Source organism: Lissotriton helveticus, chromosome 5_1 (genome assembly GCF_964261635.1).
Source record: "Lissotriton helveticus chromosome 5_1, aLisHel1.1, whole genome shotgun sequence".
Classification (NCBI taxonomy): Eukaryota; Metazoa; Chordata; class Amphibia; order Caudata; family Salamandridae; genus Lissotriton; species Lissotriton helveticus.
Genome location: NC_136065.1, coordinates 1,237,592,858 through 1,237,614,993, shown reverse-complemented (window position 1 = coordinate 1,237,614,993; position 22,136 = coordinate 1,237,592,858). Strand labels below are relative to the sequence as shown.

Here is a 22,136-nt window from a genome sequence, read left to right as displayed (position 1 = left end):
CTCAAAAATTCTGATTTTAGGGGACTTTAATTACTGGCCCTCTGATGATAGAGAGAGTGCTTGCTCATCTACTTTTTCTGACTTGTTATTGGGTATGAACTGCTCTCAACATATTCATCTAGCAGCTCATATCAAGGGCCACATCCTTGACTAGGTGTGGACCTCTAACCTGGATATCTCTCCTCCCCTTGTTCTTCCTTATACCTGGTCGGACCATTCTATTATCACCTTCTCCTTTGCCGTTACCACCCATGCTAGTCGTACCCTTGAGGGCAGTCTTCCAGCTAGGAACTGGAATAGGGCTGACTTGGACACTTTTGTCACTTTACTTAGAGCCTCTTCCCACCTTAGGGCAATTCCTTAGACATTCAAGTGTTAGGCCTGCAACGCTGGCTCGAATCTGCCAGCGATATTGTACCCCCTTTCAAACAGGTCAGGTTAAAACTCCCTCATGATGCGCAAAAATGGTTCTCAGAGGAACTTAAAGTAAAGAAACTTAAACTTAGACAGGCTGAGCACTGTTGGCGACGAGTCTATGCTCCTGATAAGAAGTTGGCATTCACGACCTTGCTCAAAGACTGTAAGCTAGCTATCCTGCTAGCTAAAACTTCCTATTTCTCTAAGAAAATCGTAGACTCAGCCTTTAAGGCAAAATATATTTTTTCCATTGTGGAAGAACTTTCGCTTCCAGATAGGATTACTATCAAACCTCCTCCTTCCCAGGCACTTTGTGACTCCCTTAATTCATTTTTTATTAGAAAAGTTACTAAAATTAAAAACAGTATTTCCTGCCTTGCCGCCCCTGATTCATCCACTTTAGTCACCACTCCTGTTGTCCACAATCTTCAGCAAATTACACAGATACCCCCAATCTCGGCGGACGAGTTTCTAACCCTGCTAAATAAGGTGAGCTCTGGCTCCCCTATTGATTGCTGTCCCCCTATGTCCTGCGTGAGGCCTTTACTGCCTGCCCCATTCCCCCTTTGACTCTTCTCAACAACTCACTCAAAATGGGCTTGGTCCCTAGCTCTTTTAAAACCGCCGTTGTGGTGCCCAATCTCAAGAAGCCCGATGCTGACCCTTCCCTCATGAACAACTTTTGCCCTATTTCCCTACTCCCTTACCCCAGTAAAGTTCTTGAGGCTCATGTCACTCACTTTCTGAGCTCATTTATTGAACACTCGCAGTTTCTTGACTCCCAACAGGCCGGTTTTCGGCCTGCCCATTCAACTGAGCTGGTCATTCTCTCAGTGATGGAAGAGCTACGGAGGGGCGTGGACTATAACATCAGCCAGGCTTTGGTGCTTCTCGATTTGTCGGCTGCCTTCGACACGGTCGACCATGATATTCTGGTCAGCCGTGTCGAGGAGGCCGGCATCCGGGGATTAGCCCTTGACTGGGTTTGCTCGTTCGTGAGTGACCGTCACCAGGCTGTCCACCTCTCTCAGTTCTCTGCTGACAAGGTTGGGTTAACGTGCGGTGTCCCGCAGGGCTCCTCTCTTTCCCCCCTCCTTTTCAACTTGTATCTTGCCCCCCTCATCCGGTCTCTACGAGGCAGTAATGTCACTGCATTTAATTATGCAGATGACATTCAACTGATCCTCGATATAGACTCCTCGGATCAATCCATTTACAACTTCCAGGCCACATCAGCGATTGGATGGGGGCAAATTATTTGAAACTTAACCCCGATAAGACCGAATTGGTTCTTATCGGGGGTGCCTCCAACCCGTGGAGTCCTAACTTTTGGCCTACTCGTCTAGGTCCCCCCCCCCTGCCCTGCTGATTCTGCCAAAAGTCTCGGGGTGGTTATCTGTAAAGATCTGTCGATGAAACCCCAGGTCAATGCGGTGGTCTCTTCTGTTTTTTTTCATTGACGTAAAATCCGTAAAATATCTCGATTCCTTACTACAGAGGCTCTCACCCTGGCTTTACTGGCCCTGGTAATTTCCAGGCTAGATTATGCCAACTCTCTTTATGTTGGCATTCCTGCCTACCAGCTGAATCGATTGCAGCTGGTCCAGAACCAGGCTGTACAATTGATCTTCAAACAGCCCAGGCACCAGCATGTCCGTCCACTGTTAAAAAACCTTCATTGGCTCCCTGTGGTCGAACGGTGTAACTTTAAATTGGGCTGCACCATCTTTAAAGCGCTGGCCGGCCTTGGCCCAGCCTTCATCTCCTCTCTTCTCCACCATTATGCCCCCTCCCGTAACCTCCCATCCTCCCATCTTGATGTGCTTAAACCCCCATCTTCAAACGCAAGAAACATGGAGGGCTTAGATTCTCGTTCCTTGCCCCCTCTTTTCGGAATGCACTCCCCCTAGAGTTTAGGCTCACCACTCTTTACCCTCGTTTTAGGTCCCTCCTAAAAACATATCTGTTCAGTAAAGTACATAACTAGTCCCCTCTTCCGCCACTCTAGCCTATTCCTATTTGTCTCTCTACTGCCTATAGCTCCAAGAAACCGCTGGGTGTAAGTGCGCTCTATAAGAATTTTTTACATTACATTATATTGTCTTACGATTAGATAGTCCAGATACCATGTTCTAGAGCAAAAAAGTTAGACGGGGGTGGGCCGTGCCCGGCCTCATCCGAGCTCTGTCAAGCGTGGACAGGCCCGCCATTGGCCCTGGGGCATTCCATACCATGGGTTGCCACCACGCTTATGTGAGCGAATGTTGTTGTGGGTAATGATGGGGATTGTGATTTCCCCCAGCGGTGCTACAGCAGTAGTGCAGTCCAGGCAGGCACAGCTCCTCCCCCCTCAGTAGAGAGCAAAGTGGCTACATATGCTGCGGGTCGGCGTCCCACTTATGTGCACATATGGCGTCGTGTGGGATGATCGGCATTGTGGTTTCCCCAGCGATGTGATGTGGCGGTGGTGCAGTGCAGGCAGGCACAGCTTCTCCCCTCTCAGTAGTGAGCAAAGCAGCTACAACTGCCACAGGTCGGCATCACTCTAATATGGGCATAAGGTGTCGTGGGGGATGATGGGGATTGTGGTTTCCACACCAGTGCGGCGGTGGTTCAGTCCAGGCATGCACAGCTTCTCCTCCCTCAGTAGTGAGCAAAGTGGCTATCATTTACGGGTCATAAGGGGTTGCAGCTGAGAACCCGCTTGACTTTTGTGACTCCTGGCACTGCCTTTGAGACATGGCTTCAGAAGGGCCAAAATCAGTGCCAAGAACACAATATCAGCCCACGTTCACAGGCATCATGATCCATCCTCCTGGTTATCCTCCAAATTTGTATTAAAATAATAGTGAATAATACCACATTATTCACTATTAAAATAACCAAAAATTAAGCACCAGGTTCTGGAATGGGACCTTCACTAGCAGCTGAGGATAAAAAATGCTTTTAGTTACATTTTGTATATATGCAAGTGGGTGAGAGTGTTTGAGAGACAGCATGTATTGGTGAGCAGATCTATCTATATGTGTAAGCAATAAGCATGTGTTTGTCTAAATTAAAGTGAGTGAGAGACAGTGAGAATGAATGAGATTGAGAGTCAGTAAGTGAGCATGAGTGAGCCAAACTGAATCTGAATGAGTGGATGAACGTAAGAGTAACTGCAAATGAGTGATAGTGAGTGAATGAGAATCAACAAGAGTGCGAGAGAGTGTGAGAGAAAGTTCATGATACAAAATGAGTGAGTGACCATAACAGTGAGTGAGGGATGAGTGAGTCAGAGTGAGTGAGAGTAAGTGTATGAGTAAGTTAGAGCGCAATAGATTGAGAAATACAGAGTGAGTTCATGTAACAATGAATGTGAGTGAATGAGTGAAAATATATGAGCCACAGTGAGTAGGAATATATGATACTGAGTAAAAATGTGTGAGTGAGAGTAGGAATGAGTGCAAGTGAGTGTGATTGAGTGAGACGTTCTGAGTGAGTAAGAGTGTGAATGATTAAAGTTATTTTAAGTTATGTGTATTGTATAGCGCACAATTCATCCAGGAGGGTATCCTAGCACTGAACTAGGAGCTGCCAGGGTTGGTGCTAGGTAAAGAGCCAAGTCTTCAGTTTCCTGTGGAATTGAAGGACTGAGGAAGTGGCTCTAATATGCAGAGGCAGGTTATTCCAGGCTTCAGGAGCGAGATAGGAGAAGGTGCAACCACTGAATCTGGTTCTGTGTATGCAGTCTTGTGTGTGAGCAGAAGTCTGGCTCAGCAGCGGTGTCCGGCCTGGTGAGTTTATGGAAGTTTATGCAGATGTTGATGTATATGGTCGCAATGTTGTTTCAGACTTTTTATGGGTGTGTGAGTAGTTTGAAGAGTGCTTCTTTGTGGGTTGGGAGCCAGTGGAGCTTTTCGAGGGGAGGGGTGATGTGAGTCCAGGATGAAGAATTGAATGTGAGTCTGGCTGCAGAGTTGTGTATGGTCTGGAGTCTTCTGTCAACTGTGCATTGATATTCAGGATAGGGTGTGTTGCTGTAGTTCAGCTTGCTGGTTATGAGGGCTGGGGTGATGGGTCTGCAAGTGTTAGTGGAGAGCTATTTTAAGATTTTTTTGGCATTGTGAGTGACTGAGAATATGAATGAGTGCAAAAGAGTGAGTGGGAATTAATGTGGTATAAATAATGTAGATACTACAAAGAGAAAAAAGTATGTTCCCCTGGCATATCATGCTGCCTACAACAGGTTGCAACTAAAATAAATATTTTTCCGTCCTGCACTTTATATTAACTATGCGGTTATGAATTTTCAGGAATGTCAAATTTTGTGACATCATTACGACTAGTGGTTGACCTAATTTTTTGGGAAGATTCATGAGCAAAGTTCATTTGGTTTTGCTCCCTGTAATTTCTCTAACGTCAAAGGGTGTGCAATGGTATTTCCACCACCCCTGGCATTTTGCTGCATCAGCATCCATGTACTAACTACAGAAGGTTATTAACTCAATATTTACTTGTCATATAGGGGAAAAAACATGCACAACTGTTTCACAAACTTGAGCGGTCTATAAAATTGTAAACGGTCAATATAATATACCTGGGGAAGTATGCATCACTGATACCTGCATGTGGCTCGGGCACACATATGTGTTAGAAATCTTTCAGTCATTATAGGCAGGGACATCCTATTACATGCTTACAGTGAGGTCCTAATAGGTTAACTCTCTTACACCCCGCACACACCCATAGTCATATGGGTGCACCCTTGAACTCAAGTTCCTTATTTCTCTGTTAGCTTTATTTCATATGCTAGCTCCTTGAAGCTATTTCTTCTGCTCATTTCTCACTTGTCTTACTACAGTAGATTAACTCTTATTACAGGAATCCGGAAGATGGCACATCATGCCTTGAGTCAAGCTGCTTACACTTACAGATCCAGTGGCTATACTACTTGATGTCTTAATTTTAAATGCGTTATGAAGTTTACTGAGCAGAAAATATGACTAAGTCCTCAGTTTTGGATTTTGTCCATCTGGGTACATTTCTCACCACTTTCAAGGGCCCAGGACTAGAGGGGCACCACTTGGAGGGCTAGGATTCACTCGGGCTGGATCCAGGTACGGATTTAAAATGGAGGAAGACTTTTGTGACCATGTGGCTCTGAACAGGAGGCCAGCAAACTAGCCCTCGTGAGTCACTGTGCAAGTCCTGCCACAGATGCCGAACCAGGCCTTGTGCTCAGGTAGAAGACAGCAGAACAGCCGAGCAACAGGGCGGAAATCCAACACAGCAATAGTGTGTCAGAGCAGCGGTAAGGCTTGGAAAGAGGGTTTAAATGCCAAGTCAACATGGCAGTTTAAAACTGCGTTCAGGGTGAAATGGCAGGCCTAGGACATGTTTTAAAGTGCTACTTAGGTGGGGGTTCAATAGGTGCAGCATGCATGCCCTTGGTAGCATTTAATCTAAATGCCCTGAGTATATGACATGCCACTCTACAAAGGACTTATAATTATATTAAATATGTCAATTGGGTGTACGCCAATTAGGCCATATTTTAAGGGACTGAGCACAAGCACGTTACCACTTTACAACTGGATAGCAGTGGTAAAGTTCAAAGAGTCCTAAGGACAACAAAAATAAGTTCAACAAAATTAGGGAGGAGAGACAAAGTGTTCCTGTGCTGTAAATGTATGTATTCACATATTCTACTTTGTTTATCTGAACAGCATCTACAACAACAATAAAACCAACAACAACACGCCTAAGTAAGTGTTTTTACTTGCCAATGTCAGGCCTTTTTTGTAGTCTGTGAACAGAGGATACTTCAATGCAGAAAAGGAAACGTTTTGCAAACTACTTGTTTTGTTAATGCTGATTTTGTAATTTTACAATGCTTGAGCAATGAGAGGGAAACGTGTTGCATTAAGCAGAAGGGGGAAGTCATCACACCATGCAGAGGACATTATTCAATCTAAAAATGACTATTTTGCAAGGCATTTTTGAGTACTTGATGCCTTCATGCACAGAATGGAATTATTTACACACTGAAAAATTGTGCAAAAAGAAACATAGCAAAGTAAAAATACTAAAACTCTCATTACAACTATGGCTTTAATTCCGGTGAAAACCTCTGATTGTGCCTGAAACTAGATTTCTTGTCTTACAGTATTTGCACATGCCCTAATTGTCTTTGTGCTCTTTTCCTAATAAAAAATATCATCCCAGTGCTATTTGGGTGCAAATTAATGGCTGGGAAAACCTGGCGAAGATCGTGTTGTCAATCAGATACAAATTCTGTTTAGCACACTGTAGGATGCATTCCAACCTTCACATTTTGGAAGTTTACTCAGTTGGCCAACAAGACTCTTTTTCTCTAGGCTTTAACTGCTAAAAATATTTTCTGGGTTTGCAAATATTTAAATCGCATGGACAGGTGGGTAATGTGCTTAAGAATTTTCTCAATGGTGATGGAACATTGAAATTATGGGTAATAGGATGTGTTGAAATGTGGCGCTGCTTAAATATCTACAAACAACTACAAACATTGGAGAAGGGTACGACCTTTTTACCTACATACAGGAGCAACTATTTTGAAACAGAAATAAGTCTATTCAAATTTATGCGAGCACCATTTTTTCAATAACATAGTACCAACCATGCCTGAATTTTCACAAAGAGAAACACCAGAATACAAAGAATTCAAACCCACCAGTACTTTTTTACCACCAATATCACACAAACTTCTGGACACTTTTGAAATACTGGTCAAGCAGGATCTTCGTAAAATAAATTGGAATAAAAACGTTCGTAAGAACATCAATAAGCATGAAGAAAACATCATCAAGGAATTGGCTAATGACACTTCAATCACCATCCAAACGGCAGATAAAGGCGGGCTTTAGTCATAATGGACACAGCATTCTATGAAGCGAAAGTGGCAGACCATGTCAACCTACCTCAAGTTATCTCACCACCCTGTCACAGAAATCAAATAAATGCTGGAATTAATTTTGGATCAAGCATTAGAAATTGGATGGATTAAGACAAACACAAAAAAAATTCTAACTACTACATATCCAAGATGACCCAAAATATACATGCTACCAAAGATCCATAAAAATCTTCAAAATCCTCCCTTTAGACCAATTGTCAGCGGGTGTGGATCGGTCTTTGAGTCTCTTGGGCAATACATTGATGAATTTCTGCAACCTTTCGTGCAAAGTTGGATCACATATGTTAAAGACACGTCTAAGTTTTTACAAATTTTACAGGAATTGACACTAGAAACACACAATATCATCTTTGTACCAGCAACCTAGAAATTAACGGGTACCGCTGTCGGCATTTCAGAGGCTCATTCATTATTGCTTTTGCATCCGTAATACACCGAGTGATTTCTAGGATGTGTCCAACATCCCAGTTTCCCAGGTCTCGCACTGAGAGTTCATTATTTTTTCAATCTTCGCTGTTCATTTGCGATTAACGTTGTTCCCCTGAAGAAGGGATCCACGATCCTGAAATGCATTGGGATTTCCAACGGATATGATATATGTGCATTGTTGTATTAATTTTTGTTTCACAAATGCTGATTTGATTTTTTGTTGAAACTCACATGAAAAATTGTATTCATGATATAGAGAATGAGTATAAACTTGATAAAAAATAGATTGTGAAAAATTTAAAACATTTAAATTGTGTTGAAAATTGGATTCAGAAAACTAGGTACTAAATGACTTAAACTTTAAAGAAACTGTGGTTCTTAAATTGAGCAAACCATTGGTTTGTAATTGCTGTGCAGGCAGGGCCAAGTGACCAAGTTGACACTTGTTATACACAGATTATTCTACACAGGAGGGTAGCTACCTCCTTCCCGCCCAGCACGCCCTGTTTAAACAGAGAGTTAAAAGTGAAAAAGCATAAATTATTAAATTACTAATTAACAAGCTACGAGTGCACAGTACAACCCACCACTTCTCACTGATGAGTTAGAGCCATAATTAATAAAATATCAAGCTTTAAAAGCTTTTATGTATGCTGAATTGTTGCCATTGAATATGCTATCTCAGTTGTCTATACAAGCCATGATGAGAGTGGAGAAAGTATAAGGCACTGCAGCCAGTATGCTGGTTGTCACCTTATATGTCCTGATGTCATTACATCCTGGGCAGATGGAGTTGTGGCTAAAACCACTGGTGCCAACTGGCGATGCTGGAGAGCTATAGATGAACACAATCTTTCCAGGTCTATTCTGGCACCTGTTGTATATCCTTAGGCTGAGGGAACATATAGTATACAACATAAATATCATTACTGAGGTTAAGTAATTTATTATTCTACAGCACCTCTCTCTACTGCTTACCAAACATCACGGTGTTATGGTAAATATAATGTATTTAACATCAAATGTTAATTAGTTGGAGAAAATTGATAAGTAAATAAAGCAAAAGTCTTCTTCGTGTATATTCCTCATCCTGGTCCTTACTTTGAAGACATGCCTCAAAACAACCATTGTTTACTTAGTATTCTTATTGCAGAAAAAAACTCAAATCTTTTGTTAGTACTTTTACAGCCTTTTTTGTTTGTTTACAGAGTATGACTCTTTACTTTCCAATGCCTCTTCATATTTTTCTGTTCATTCAAAAAGTACTCATTCACATCAAAAACAATGTTATGTGTTGTTTTTGTACATCTATTTCATAAATGTTAGCATTATCATTTGAGTTGCAGACATATGCAGTAGCTGCTCCTCTTCTCCGTGAGACCCATCTTTATAGCTGAGCTTCAGCGCGGAGGTGGTCAATATACAGGAAGGTGACAGCCCTTCATAGTGGGCTCACGCCCCTCTTCCCACTGCCTGAAATTCATTAAGCTTCTCTAAAGTAGGCATCATTTCTGGGTGGCTTATTTAGTCTCATTTGACTTAAGAAAGGAACAAATTAGTTTGAAAAAGTGGAGGGATAGAGCCCTATGTTGAGGTTGAATTTTAGGGTTTTAGATTTGCATAGTAGGCGAATATAAGTGAAAGTCTATTTGATACATAATTCTGATTGGTGTTGATGCAGTCAAAAGCACAGTATCAATATGGAACACAGGAAGTCTTTGGAAAAAAGACATACAGGGAGGAATGTGAAGCATAGATAGAGTAAGCTGAAGACTATGACACGTGGAATACCATTGTAAATATGTATAGGTGAGAGTTACAAACTATGATTTATTGAAGCTGTTTGTATGGCCCTGCGTGAAGAAGACCCAGTTTAACCAAGGCAAGACAGATTGAGAGACTCTGATAATCACATGGGTCTTTTACCAAAAGAAAAATATGTGCAAGGAACACAATTTGCTGAACTAGTCTCAGCTGTCAGAACCCATTTCAGTTTTGAAACACCAATAGAAGTTTCAAAGGACATGTGTAGTATTGAATTGATTCTGCGGATGGTACCTCTTCTCGGAGTCATCAGTTATTTTGTAAAAGGAATGGAAGGATGTGGACCACACAGGTTTCCCAAGGTTTTTGTCAAATAAACACCCAAAGGATAGTTTTGCAATATGATTTCTTTTGTTCATAAGCAGAATTCCTAGACTGAATTCTTTACTTTTGAGATAGCAGGAAGCATATCACTTTCTTCCAAAGAACCTACACTTCAAGATCTAGGACAATATGAAATTGAAGCCAATTTTAAATGATTATCACCCCATTGTTTTTATTTTTCATTAAGAGCAGGAACATACATTGCATATGCACCACAATTGTAATTGAAACACTTACAAAGTGAGGATGGGCTTGCTGCCAATCAGCATGGCCACATCTCTGTGAACCTCCCAAGGCAGCAAAGAGCCTTCAGGTACTCCCATGTGGCACCCACTTTCCCCCACAATTGAGGCTTACTTTCTGCCCGTATTGACAATGAGGGGCACTGATTTGTTGCCTGAATTACTGAGCTCCATAGAGTGGAAGCGCGGTCTCCTAGATGCTCCATGCCTTTTTAGAGGGTTACGTTGTTGACTTGGAACCCAGACCCGGATGGTACCCTAGAATGGGGGAATTCGATTTAGTAGCTACACAAAACCATAATGGCAGAGGCAATATGTGAAATATTGGTGTTGAAGAAGGATGATCTTCCAATGCTCCTGCTAGTCTTCATCCCGACATCACTGAATATCTCATTTGACACCTCCCAGTGGAGTTCCACAGGGACCTCCGTGTTGGAGCACATCAGAGTTCAACCTTCACTCACCCACACCACAGTCAGATCTGATGTATCCATCATTAACAACCTCTGCCAAGAAACCTATCAATACGAAAACACTTTGGCTTCTTTACAACACCAAGAGGAAGAGATGTCTGCTCCTGCAGCTTCAACTGCAAAAGCTGGGCCTCAATTGTGACCTCCTTGAACTGGCACTGATGATTTTTACCTTGAATATACATACACTGGAATTCCAGGAACCAGAGGTTTTCTAAGTTTTCTTAGAGCCCATGGACAACTCAAACGTGGCCATTTCAAAAGTCCCTGAGACCCTGACTCTTCCATATCCCATTAACCACCACAGGAGCAGCCCGGTACACCTGAACCAGGGGCAATCAATATGTAGTCCAAACAATGGAAATTGGGTTTAAGGGCAGGAACAAGGTAGGCAGGATTTATGTCACCCAGAAAGGATCTAACTTGTTAGGGTGGAAATACTAAAGTATGCAAGGATTTCCCCAAAGTATTTTCTGATGATTTGGGCTAACTTAAGGATTACCAACATTCCATAAAGTTAAAATCTAACGCCAAGCCGGTAGCACACAAAGTCAGACCCATACCACACATGATTCAAGCCCCCCTTTGTGCTAACCTAGACAGATTATTGTCATTAGGGGTTATTGAACCAATTGAATGCTCACAAAGGTTGGCCACCATTGTTCTCACCACCAAAGCATCTAGTAAAGACATCAAGCTATGTGTGGACCTCAGGGACCTTAATGAGAACATCTGGGTGGTCAGGCACCCCCTGCCTCACATACACAAGGTTCTGACCCTCATCAGAGTTGCCAGTTGTTTCAGCATCCTGGATTTGTCCAGAGCCTACCACCAGGTACAGCTGCACCCTAACTCATGTCACCTAATCTCCTTTGTTACTCCCCTGGGAGCATTCCAATTCCTACGTATGCCATTTGGGTTGGCCTCTGTGGCTGCTGCCTTCCAGAGGATCATGCAGAATGTTCTAAAGACCTTCCCAGAACCCTCTGTTTCCAGGATGACATACTCATATATGGGAAGGATCTGGAGGCTCAGTATTCCACTCTTAGAATGGTGCTATCCAATTTGGGAAAAGCTGGCCTCACTCTCAAAAAGGATAAATGTTGTATTGGAGTGGGATCTGTTGAGTACCTTGGGCACACCATTTCTGAGGATGGTATCAGACCCAAAATTGACCTGGTAGAGGCCATTCGAGACACTGCTGCCCCCACCTGAGGCCAAGATCTCAAGTCATTCTTGGGTCTATCGGAATACTACTCCAAGTTTGTAAAAAAATATGCTTCCATAGTTGTACCACTGCGGGATTTGCTCAAATCCAGAACTCCCTTTGTATGATCTGACAACTGTCACGATGCCTTTGAAACTGTAAAAGAATGTATTATTTCTGCCCCATCCCTGGAAAGGATCGACCCCCCAAAAACCCACGATCCTTTGCACAGATGCCAGCAACAAAGGCCTGGGTGTTAGCCACACCCAAGTTTATGACGATAAAGAACAGATTGTCGCATTTGGTTCCCGTGCTCTGAAGGGAGCAGAATGTAACTACTCTGTAGTGGAACGAAAGGCACTAGCCTGCTATTGGGCAATCAAACATTTCTGGTTTTTCCTGTGGGCTATTCCATTTACTGTAAAGACTGACCACAACCCCCTTATGTTTGTGTTTACAATAAAAGGGTCAACTAGCACCACCCCAGAATTGCCGGATGGATCTTAGGGCTTGAAGGGTACAATTTCAGTGTTACGTACGTGCCAGGTTCACAAAACATTGTTGCTGATTTCTTATCCCATTCACCACCAGCGGGCAAATGCAAAACTGTTTCAGATGATTGTGATGATGTCATACTCTAACTTACCTGTTTGAACCAGGAGGAATGGTACAGTGCTGTGCAAGCTGATAAGGAAATGGGGTCAATCAAAGAATTCATCAGAAATGGTTAGCCTGCTACTAAAAGTGATGTTCCGGCAAATCTGTGTAAATACAGGGATGTCAGGCTAGAGTTAAATATACAAGAAGGTATTGTTTGCCGTGGGGAGAAAGTAGTTCCTCCTGAGAATCTAAGAGAGAAAATAGTTGATGTGGCTCACATGGGTCATTTGGGGCGCAGTCTCACCAAGAACAAAATTCGCTTGGACTACTGGTGGCCAGGCATGATGCCATGACTGAAAATGTTGTGAAAAACTGTTTAGATTGTAGCCGCAGTGACAAGATTCATCAAACTCGCAAACCTCCGCTGTCCCCAGTGGAGGTTCCAGACAGGCCTTGGACCAAATTGGCCCTTGACATTATTGGTCCTCTCAACATGAAAAGTTGAAAAGAACGGTTCATTTTAGTATTAGTGGACTACCACACTCGTTGGGTGGTGTATACATGTGTACATCAGTTTGACACTAAAATTCTCACACAATTCTTGGAAGGCGTTTTTGTGATGAGGGCATACCTGACACCTTGGTCACTGACAATGGGTTGCAATTCACCTCCGAAAACATGAAAGAGTTTCTGGCATACAGGGGCATCAACCATCACAAGACTAATTTGTATTGTTGTCGTGCAAATGGGCTTGCAGAGCGGATAAACCGTATTGTCAAAGAATGCCTTCATAGGGCAGAAGTTATGGGGACACTGGCTAACTCTGCCCTAATGGAAACAATTTGGGCTTATCACTCCATGCCCAATAGTGTAACAGGAATTTCCCCATTCACCTCTCTCAAAGGGAAGGTTCCCAGAACAAGACTTTCTCCTCCAGGGTTAAAAAAGAACAATTCATGTGTGGTCAACCGCAGCGAAAGTTCCAGAAGGTTGGACGAACACCAGACCAAGTACAAAGACAGATATGACCAAACCAAGCATGTCAAATCCCAATGGTTCAAAGAAGGAGAATTGGTCCTGGTGGACCTGCCCAAACCAAGCATAAGAGAAGCGTCCAGGATCTCCGAGACTTGCAGAATATCCAAAGTGGGGAAAAATGTTGTCCAACTAGAAAATCGACAAACCTGGAGCATGGACAGAATCATTCACCACAATTAAGGGGGTGACGCTGATCTCAGCTCGAATCCAGGGAGAGAACCTGGCTCATACCCAGGAGATCCTTGAGAACCAAGTCTACTCCTGTGTGGGTTAAGGATTGTGTAAAGTGATAGTTTCTGTATATTGTGCATTACTTTCTGGTTTTCTTCCCACTCTGTTTTCAGTCTCTCTCTCTCTTCTCCTCCTCCCGTCTTTCCTTTCTTTTTTCTTTCTCCCTATGCAAGTAGGTGTGTTGTAATCTCCTTTTTATGGTACATTCCGGACCCCCCTCCCCTCCCTGTCCAAGTTGGTACTGTCCTGTCCTCTTTGCCAACATTCCACAGCGCACTGCAGCTGACTGGAACCTGTGGTGGTGTGAAGACAAATAAAGAAGAGTTCTACACTTACCTGCGCTTTATCTTTAATATAACATATGCCATGAGTCATCTTTCTATTATTGCCTCTCTTTCCAAACGGGGACTCACTGTGCTCTAAGTAGACATGTTTCTTATTGATAATTAATAATAATATTCTCACTACAGAACAGAAATCACGCTAGATGAGGACTCTTGCTGCAGGATAATGTTACTCTCTCTAATAAAGTCTATCATTATCTGCTTTGCTGCTTAGACCCGCAATGTTAAGTGAAAAAATGTTAACAGGAGAATAAATAAAATCAGCCATAGGAGTAAAATTCACAGGCATTACCCTACATTTTTGAGCAAAACAGGTTACAAAGATGTCACTCTGCAGGCAGTGCTTAATTTGAGCCAGTGGTTTCTGGTGCTTGTCACCAGCACTTAAGTCAAAACCAGCACTTATGAATGCCACACATGAAGCTGTCTGATTAATTTTGAGATAAGCAAAAGAACAGTTGGTTGTTAATTCAGTATGCATTTAAAACAACTAGTATGTGCCTCCCAAGCCATGCTTATAGTCATAGGGGCATGGAATAGTCTGAATTGTCACACTTGTTGGAGTGTGCTGGCTAGTAGTTGTATTGGTACAGGTGCAGCTGTAGGTAGGGTGTCCGCCCTCACTCCTATGCATATTTGCTAAAAACTTAAAAGAACTGCAATATTTGGGCTGATTGGATGAGATTTTGTGTTGACGGACCTAGGGCTTTTCTATTTTGTTTCACTTTAATTGTGGAGAGAGTGTGGAGCACGTGTTAAGTGCCTACCTCACTAGCTTACCAAAGAGCAGCCATCTTTGTTTCTCCACGCATTTTCTCTCTGTTACCGGTTCAGCTGAGCGGGCGTACGGCTTTATTTAGAGCAGCCGTGGCGTGCCTAAAGTAAGCCTGTCTGCACACAAACGGGCACAGGAACTCCTTTTATGTCAGAACAAAAGTGTTTTTCTTCAAATCTGCTCAAAGCACTCCAGCCTGCCTGTTTAGTGGCCTGACGGGCACCTGTCAATCCTCACACCAGCTTAGACAGCTGTAAATACTACCTCTTTTCCTACAACACCAATGATAGCAGATATCCTTCGGGATCAAGTTCGCGCTATATAAAACTTTATAAATAAAATAAATAAATGAAATTGTTGGCGCAGTCATTTAAGACAGCGCCAGCTCTTTGGGCTTTGGGAACATCAATCCAGGGTAGAATAACTAGAAGTGAATTCCGCTTCTTTGGTACAAATCTGTTGCTCCCTGGCCAGCCATCAGCAACGATATCCTAGTAGCCAAAGTCCCTGATGCTCCTTTTCTGACAGAAACGTGGCTTCAGGATGCATCTCTGGCCAATATCATCAAAGCACGATTGCATTGTTAGACTGGACCATAAGGAGAAGGCAGGAGGTGGAATATCCCTTGTCTTTAAAGGCATCGTTCAGTGCCAAATTGCATAGCTCCCCTTTTTGGCTTAGAAGCCCTATTTTTCCCTTGTGGTCTCATGCCCAAATTCATGGTCCCAGTCGTGTTAATCTACCTCCCTCCCGGCTATGCTGAGCATTGGTGTTCTCCCTACATACATAAATGTGCCAATTTTACTTTACTTGGAGACTAAATATGCTTTGCCACCTGCAAGCTTAGCCAGGTTTTATAGAGGACCTGGATGATCTGAACCTTAACCTCCCTAATTCTACCCTCACTCATAAGGCAGGGTATCTGCTCGACACCATGTTCTCCAACATTTCAGATCTTACCTCAAATCCTCCTCTGCGCTATTTCGGTCAGATCATTTTGCAGTGCCTTTCCACATACCCTATTACTCCTGACCCTCATCAGCGGCAGTTGGGCCCAAAGAAGACATGTCTGTTTTCAACACCCTATTGTTGAACACTTTAACACAGCTGGCACAGAAGGCTGGCCTAGACCAACCTATGGTTGACAACTTGTTCCAAGATCCTCTAGATGCAATCTTGCCAGCCAAACTTGAGTAGAGTACCTGACTAGAGACTGCTGTAATTACAACTCTTTGTACTGCTGCTATCCTGTTTTTAAGATTTCCCTAGGACACTTTTTTATCTGCCCCCTGACTCGTACCTTAAAATTGAAACAGGGGATTTTTTGTATCCCTTTCACATGCTGTCACTCGCTCCTAATTTGTTTTTAATGTGTGGTTTTCCTCTTACTGTTTTTATGCCATTACCTGCACTGTCAGTATTGCATGCTCCGAGCTTGGTTGTCCCTCCTCACTTTCTTGGGTGACACCGGGGCCGTACCTCCTTGAGGTTAGCGCTCTAGTCGTGCTTGAGCATTCCCTATTTAAGCAAGGCGAATGCAGGCGCGCAGCCCTGACTAGAGACTGCTGTAATTACAAATCTTTATACTGCTGCTATCCTGTGTTTAAGATTTCCGTAGGACACTTTTTTATCTGCCCTGGCGTGCCGAGGCACGCCATGGGCAAGTCCGTCTGCGCCAGTCCACGCCCTGAAGCGCCCAGCGGCCGGACACCCTAAATAAAATTGTGTGAGTAACGACTATACTTTGATTTATACTGCTGCCCACTTAAAGCCACTGAGACATACTCACTCTTTTAAATGTTCCACTTGTATTCTTCCAACGAATGGCTTCAAATGCCCTCACTGTGCTTTTTCACTGGGTATTCCGAGCTGCAGGAAGATTGTTTGTAAAGATGGTTCTTTGGATTGGCCTACCTCCATATTTGCATCGACGCCAACTTCTTACAATGCTGGGAACTGCCTTCACTTTTGGAACAATAATTGTCGGTCCCTCCCCAGACATGAGGACAACATCTTTGATTTTATTAGTTCTGAGCAACCTGATGCCCTATTTCTCACAGAGACCTGGTTGCATGCCAGCTCCGGTCCCGATGTCGCAGCTGCTCTTCCACCTGGCTATGTTATTGTCAGGAAGGATAGAGAGGCAGGGAATGGTGGCGGCATTGCGGTTATATTTAAAGCCTGCTACTCCAGTAAATTTGAACCTATGCCTTTTTCGGGCTGTGAAGCCGCATTATTTAAACTTGTGGTTACGCCGCAGCTGACTTTGTCTGGCCTTTTGATATTCCGGCCTCCTGGAAATCCTGGCCCTTGGGTGTCTTCTTTTTCTGACACAATTTCCCCCCTTTTATTAAAAGCCGCCAATTTTACTCTACTTGGCGACCTTGATTTACATTTAGAAGATCCTCAATGTAACGCCAGTAGTGTCTTTCTGTCTGATCTTGAAGCTCTGAATCTGTCCTTAGGTAATGCCGGCCCCACCCATATGGGAGGCCATTTACTCTACTCTATTTTATCTGACCTCCTCTTTGACTGCTGTGTTTCCGCTCTTCCTTTAGAATGGTCTGACCACTTTGCAGTTCAATTTAATTTAGAAATCTCTGATAAGAAGGCTACGGTTCCCCCTGAGGACCTTGGTAGCTTTAGACGTTGGGGCAAGCTGAATATGGAATCCTTTAATACCTTACTATTAACCAATCTGCCTGATTCTACCCTGCCCCTCCCGCAGTTTGATGCTGCTGTGTCAGATTGGCTTACTAATACTGTTAATTCTAGTCTGCCTCTTAACACTAACTATAAGCTCCCTCATCGCCTTCTGGCCCCGTGGTTCACGGAGGATCTTAAAGTTGTAAAATCTAAATGCAAAACCCTTGAGAGGAGATGGCGAAAATCTTATTCGCCAACCTGTAAATCTGACTACAAGAAAGCTCTCAATAATTATCATGCTCTATGTAAGACATCTAGAGCCATCCATGTTACAAATACCATTGTGCATGCCCAAAACTGTCCTCGCACTTTATTTTCTGTAGTGAAGAAACTGGCAGGCTCGGACACTGTTCCTGTTCCTCCTATACTTGATGTGACTCAATGTAACAGCATCGCCGCCTTTTTCATTGAGAAAGTTGAACTTACTTATAGCACATTAGAAGCTACTCCCTCCGCTGGTCGACTCAATCTACGTCCTGACTCCACTTGTAGAGGAGAGCCCAATTCTTTGGCAAAGCTTTGTCTCTGGCTTCCTCTTGATGCGGACTCCTTTCTGGAATGCTTAGCCAGTATCAAATCCGGTTCCCCGCGTGACCCGCTACCCACAAATATTTTACGCCAACTCCTCCCTAAATCATTAGAAATCATCAGGGAACTTCTTAATCTATCATTAAGAGAGGCTTGGATTCCTCCAGAGTGGAACACGCCATGATTATTCCCCTACTGAAGAAGGCCGGTGCTGACCCTTCTAATTTGTCAAACTTCAGGCCTATTTCTCTGCTTCCAGTCTTCTCGAAGATTCTAGAGAAACATGTAAACAACCAGCTGACACAATTTTTGGAGAGTTTTGGTATATTGCACCCCTCTCAGTCAGAGTTCAGTGCCAATTTCTCCACTGAGACTACTCTCCTTGGAGTGACGGAAAGGTTGCGTCACGGGGAGACAACGGCACTCATTCTGCTTGATCTGAGTGCCGCTTTCAATACTGTTTCTCATTCCATCTTGCTTGCCTCCCTCCGGTCCCTAGGTATTAAAGTTCTTGCTCTATCTTGGCTCACCTCCTTCCTTAGTGATCGCACCTTCCAGGTTTTTTCCTCAAAGGCTGTTTCCAAAATGTGTTCATCTGCAAATGGAGTTCCTCTAGAGTCCATATTGAGTCCTTTACTCTTTAACATCTATGTTAGACCCCTAGCTACCATCGTGGAAGACGCTGGTCTTTCACTGTACTCATATACAGATGATACCGAAATCATAATTTCTCTTTCTTCCGCCAAAGATGGAAACATGTCAACTCTCCAGTATGGGCTTAGTAAGGTCTCCCAATGGATGCAGGCTAATTTCCTGAAGCTAAATGGGGACAAGACTGAGGTTTTAATATTGGGAAATCATAAGGACCTATGGGGCCCCAAACACTGGCCTCAGGAAAGGGGCCCTTTTCCTCTGCCTGTCATGCAGGTTCGCAACCTGGGCTTCATAATCGACTAAAACCTCTCCATGCTGCCGCAGGTGGCGAGAGTAGCCGCGACATGTTTTGCCATCTTGAAATGGCTTTGCAAGATCATGTGGATGCTTCCTGCCACCTCCCAAAGAACTGTGGTCCAGCCTTTGTTCACCTCTCGCCTGGACTATGGCAATGTTCTTTATTTGGGTGCATGCCAGGAGGTTTTAAGAAAGCTTCAGGTTGTGCAGAATTCCGCGGCTCGCATCCTCTGCCATGTATTGAGAAGTGCCCCCATTTCCCAGTCTCTCCTTGACTTACACTAGCTCAGGATCACCAGTAGAATTAAGCTTAAAGTTCTTTGTTATATTTTTAAAATAAAACAAGGCTCTGCGCCATCATATCTTCAAGAACTTGTTCATCCTTACGTCCCAGCTCGTACTCTCCGTTCTTCCACTCACGGTGACTTTGTGATCCCTCGATTCAACCTAGTGAGAATGGGTGGTCTTTCCTTTTCCCATTTAGGTCCATTGATGTGGAACTCGCTACCTATTTTCTTGAAAAATGCCTCTACTTACACTAGCTTCCGAAAGAACCTTAAGACATGGCTTTTCACGCAGTAAACTCAGTTCGTCTCTCTGTTCCCTCGTTTAGACTGTCCCTTGGTGCCTGGAAATTTGGGTAGCTGCCCGCATTATAAATTGAATTAAATAAAAATTAATAAAATGAAACTTTAATCATCGTCCAGGCAACATCTCCTTGCCCTTTGATTTAATAGGGTCTTATATGAGGAAAAAAACTCTGTAAGAGACTAGAAATGGCCTGGAGGAATTCATTTGATTGGAATTCCAAGCTTAAGTACAAAGCAGCTCTGAACCAATATCATGTGCATTGTAAAAATGAGCAAGCCTAATTGTATTCAGACAAAATTTCTGAGGCCCAAAATTGGCCCCAAAATACCAGTAATATTGTTCTATTACCTTTGCTGTCACAATGCCTGTGCAAGAAACTCGTGGGCTTCTTTGTTAGAAGGTGACGGACAACCAACACGCCCTAGCCACAGTTAGGATAGACAGAACCCAATTGGTGATCAATAACCTGAACACCAGCCCTACTAAACCTACATCTAGGTAAAGAAAAGCCTTGGACATGGTCCATTCCCCCGTGAGATTGCAGTTATTGGCTCCCTTAGATTGTCCTCTCTTTTTGGACCAATTGCAGCCAGTAAAATCCGGCTCGCCTCAAGATCCTTTCCCCGTCTGAGCTGAGAACCTTGAGCCCACACATTGGGGGCTTCTGGTGGGACTCTCGAACTCCTCTCTTCACAAGGGGCACATACCTAAAGCATGGAAGTATGATATACCTCCGTTGGAGGTAGCTGCGCGCTCTATAAACTACTAAATAAATAAAATAAATAAATATGGTCCTTCCCTTATCAAAGAAAACACATTTCGACCTTCTCAACTGGCCCAAGTTTAGACCTACCCCAATGCTACCTATTCTGCCCAAGGTATTGATTAACATGTCAACGCTCAACTGACCACTTTCGTGGAGACTCAAGATGCTCTACACCCATCACAGTCAACTCTAGAGCAGGGCACAGTATTGAATCCACCCTTCTAGGAGTCAAGGAACATTTGAGATGGGCGGTACAGCAGCGATGATTATTTTAGATCTCAGCACGCCTTTCAAAACGATGTCACATGACACCCTTGCAGAAAGACTTGCTCAGCTGGGTCTCCAAGGGATGGCTTTAAGATGGCTGACCACCTTGTTGGCAGATCGGACATTTCAGGCTTTTCGACTAATGCATTGTCAAGCTCACACGCCGTTACCTCAGGCGTCTAGCAGCGTTCACCCTCAGCTATTTAATATATATGTCCACCCTTTGGCGTATTTCCCTGTTGTCCGAGCAGGAATACAACTTTGGTGATCTAAACTCTTGCCTCAGTCTTGACTCCACTTGGATGAACAGCAAATGTGAGAAGTTGGCCTGGTATATGATGCTCACTAGTTCTAGTGATCACCTTGTACCATGCCAAGCAACCCTTATGGTGCAGGTTGTAAAGTCAACCTTATAGACAAGCTATCCTAGGGGTAGCATGGACTAAGCAGTCTTAGGCTAAACTCTGTAAAGGCATGTGAAGCAAGCTGTTTTACCATACACAATCCCTTGAATACCAAATGAAAGGACACCACACAGATATATATTGAAAATATATATAGATTTATTTCTACAAATATCCCTGATACTCTTTATGAGCACAGAAGCAAATGCGTTAAAACAAAACACAGTTTAAATACACAAAAGTTGCACAATTATGGATGAGCCCTAGGGGCCACCTAAACCATATACTAAAATAGTGGTATAAGAACCACTATGGGGAAAGTGAAGAGGCCTAGGGCCTGGGGAATCGCTGGAGCTGTTCGGGACTAGCAGTGAAGAAGTCGGGAAAGGCCCGCAGGACTCGGGTGCAGTGCGGAAAGTGCACGCTTTACCAATGCAATGTCAATGGTGCGTAAAAGTTACAAAGTTAGTTAAAAAGGAACCTTCCGAGTGACCTAGAAGGATGAAACTTTAGACACAGACCCTAGAGGTGTGTACCAGTGTGGGAACACCGGCGGAGCTGAGTTACCTCACCCACAGGAAGCGGGTGCACAGGGTCGAAGTAGTGTCGGGTTTCGTCACGCAGGTCGATGGTGCTTGGAGCTGAAGATGCTGCAGGCGGCTCGATGTGAAGAGTTCCGGTGGATCCAAGGGTGGATCTGAAGAGGTGAAGACCTGAAAGCAGAGGGGACAATGTTCAAAATCACTAGCCAGTGACTACCGTGGAACCAGAGTGGAACCAGGCGATGTCGGGTGCAAACAGGCGTCGAGGTGTAGCTTCTCTCTGCAGCCACGTAGACACGAGGGGTCGAAGACGTCCAGGAGTCGGTCACAAGCTGTCCCACGCAGGCTTCTCGCTGTTGGCGGTGTCGGCAACTTGATTGGAGCAAACAGGCCTTGGCTAATGCAAGACCAGCAGGAATCGAAAAAGGCTTGTTATTTGGACCAGCAAGGTCAGAGCAGGGGCTCCTTTTTACAGGAGCGAGGGCAGGTCTGGAGCAACCAGACCCGCAGTGTAAATTGAAGGTTTCGTCGCCAAGATGGCCG

At 43.8% G+C, this 22,136-nt stretch overlaps 1 protein-coding gene across 3 annotated transcripts in view; it reads left to right on the top strand.

Moving 5' to 3' along the window:
* The window catches only part of LOC144755246 (scavenger receptor cysteine-rich domain-containing protein DMBT1-like), a 735,795-nt gene that overhangs the window by 187,027 nt on the left and 526,632 nt on the right, over window positions 1-22,136 (top strand). For 2 of the 3 annotated variants that reach the window (XM_078643989.1, XM_078643987.1), the window contains one exon: window positions 6,126-6,164. The exons of the other annotated variant lie outside the window; for it this stretch is intronic. In XM_078643989.1, coding sequence (XP_078500115.1) covers window positions 6,126-6,164 — 39 coding nt within the window. The remainder of the gene's footprint in view (window positions 1-6,125; window positions 6,165-22,136) is intronic. 3 annotated transcript variants of the gene reach the window in all.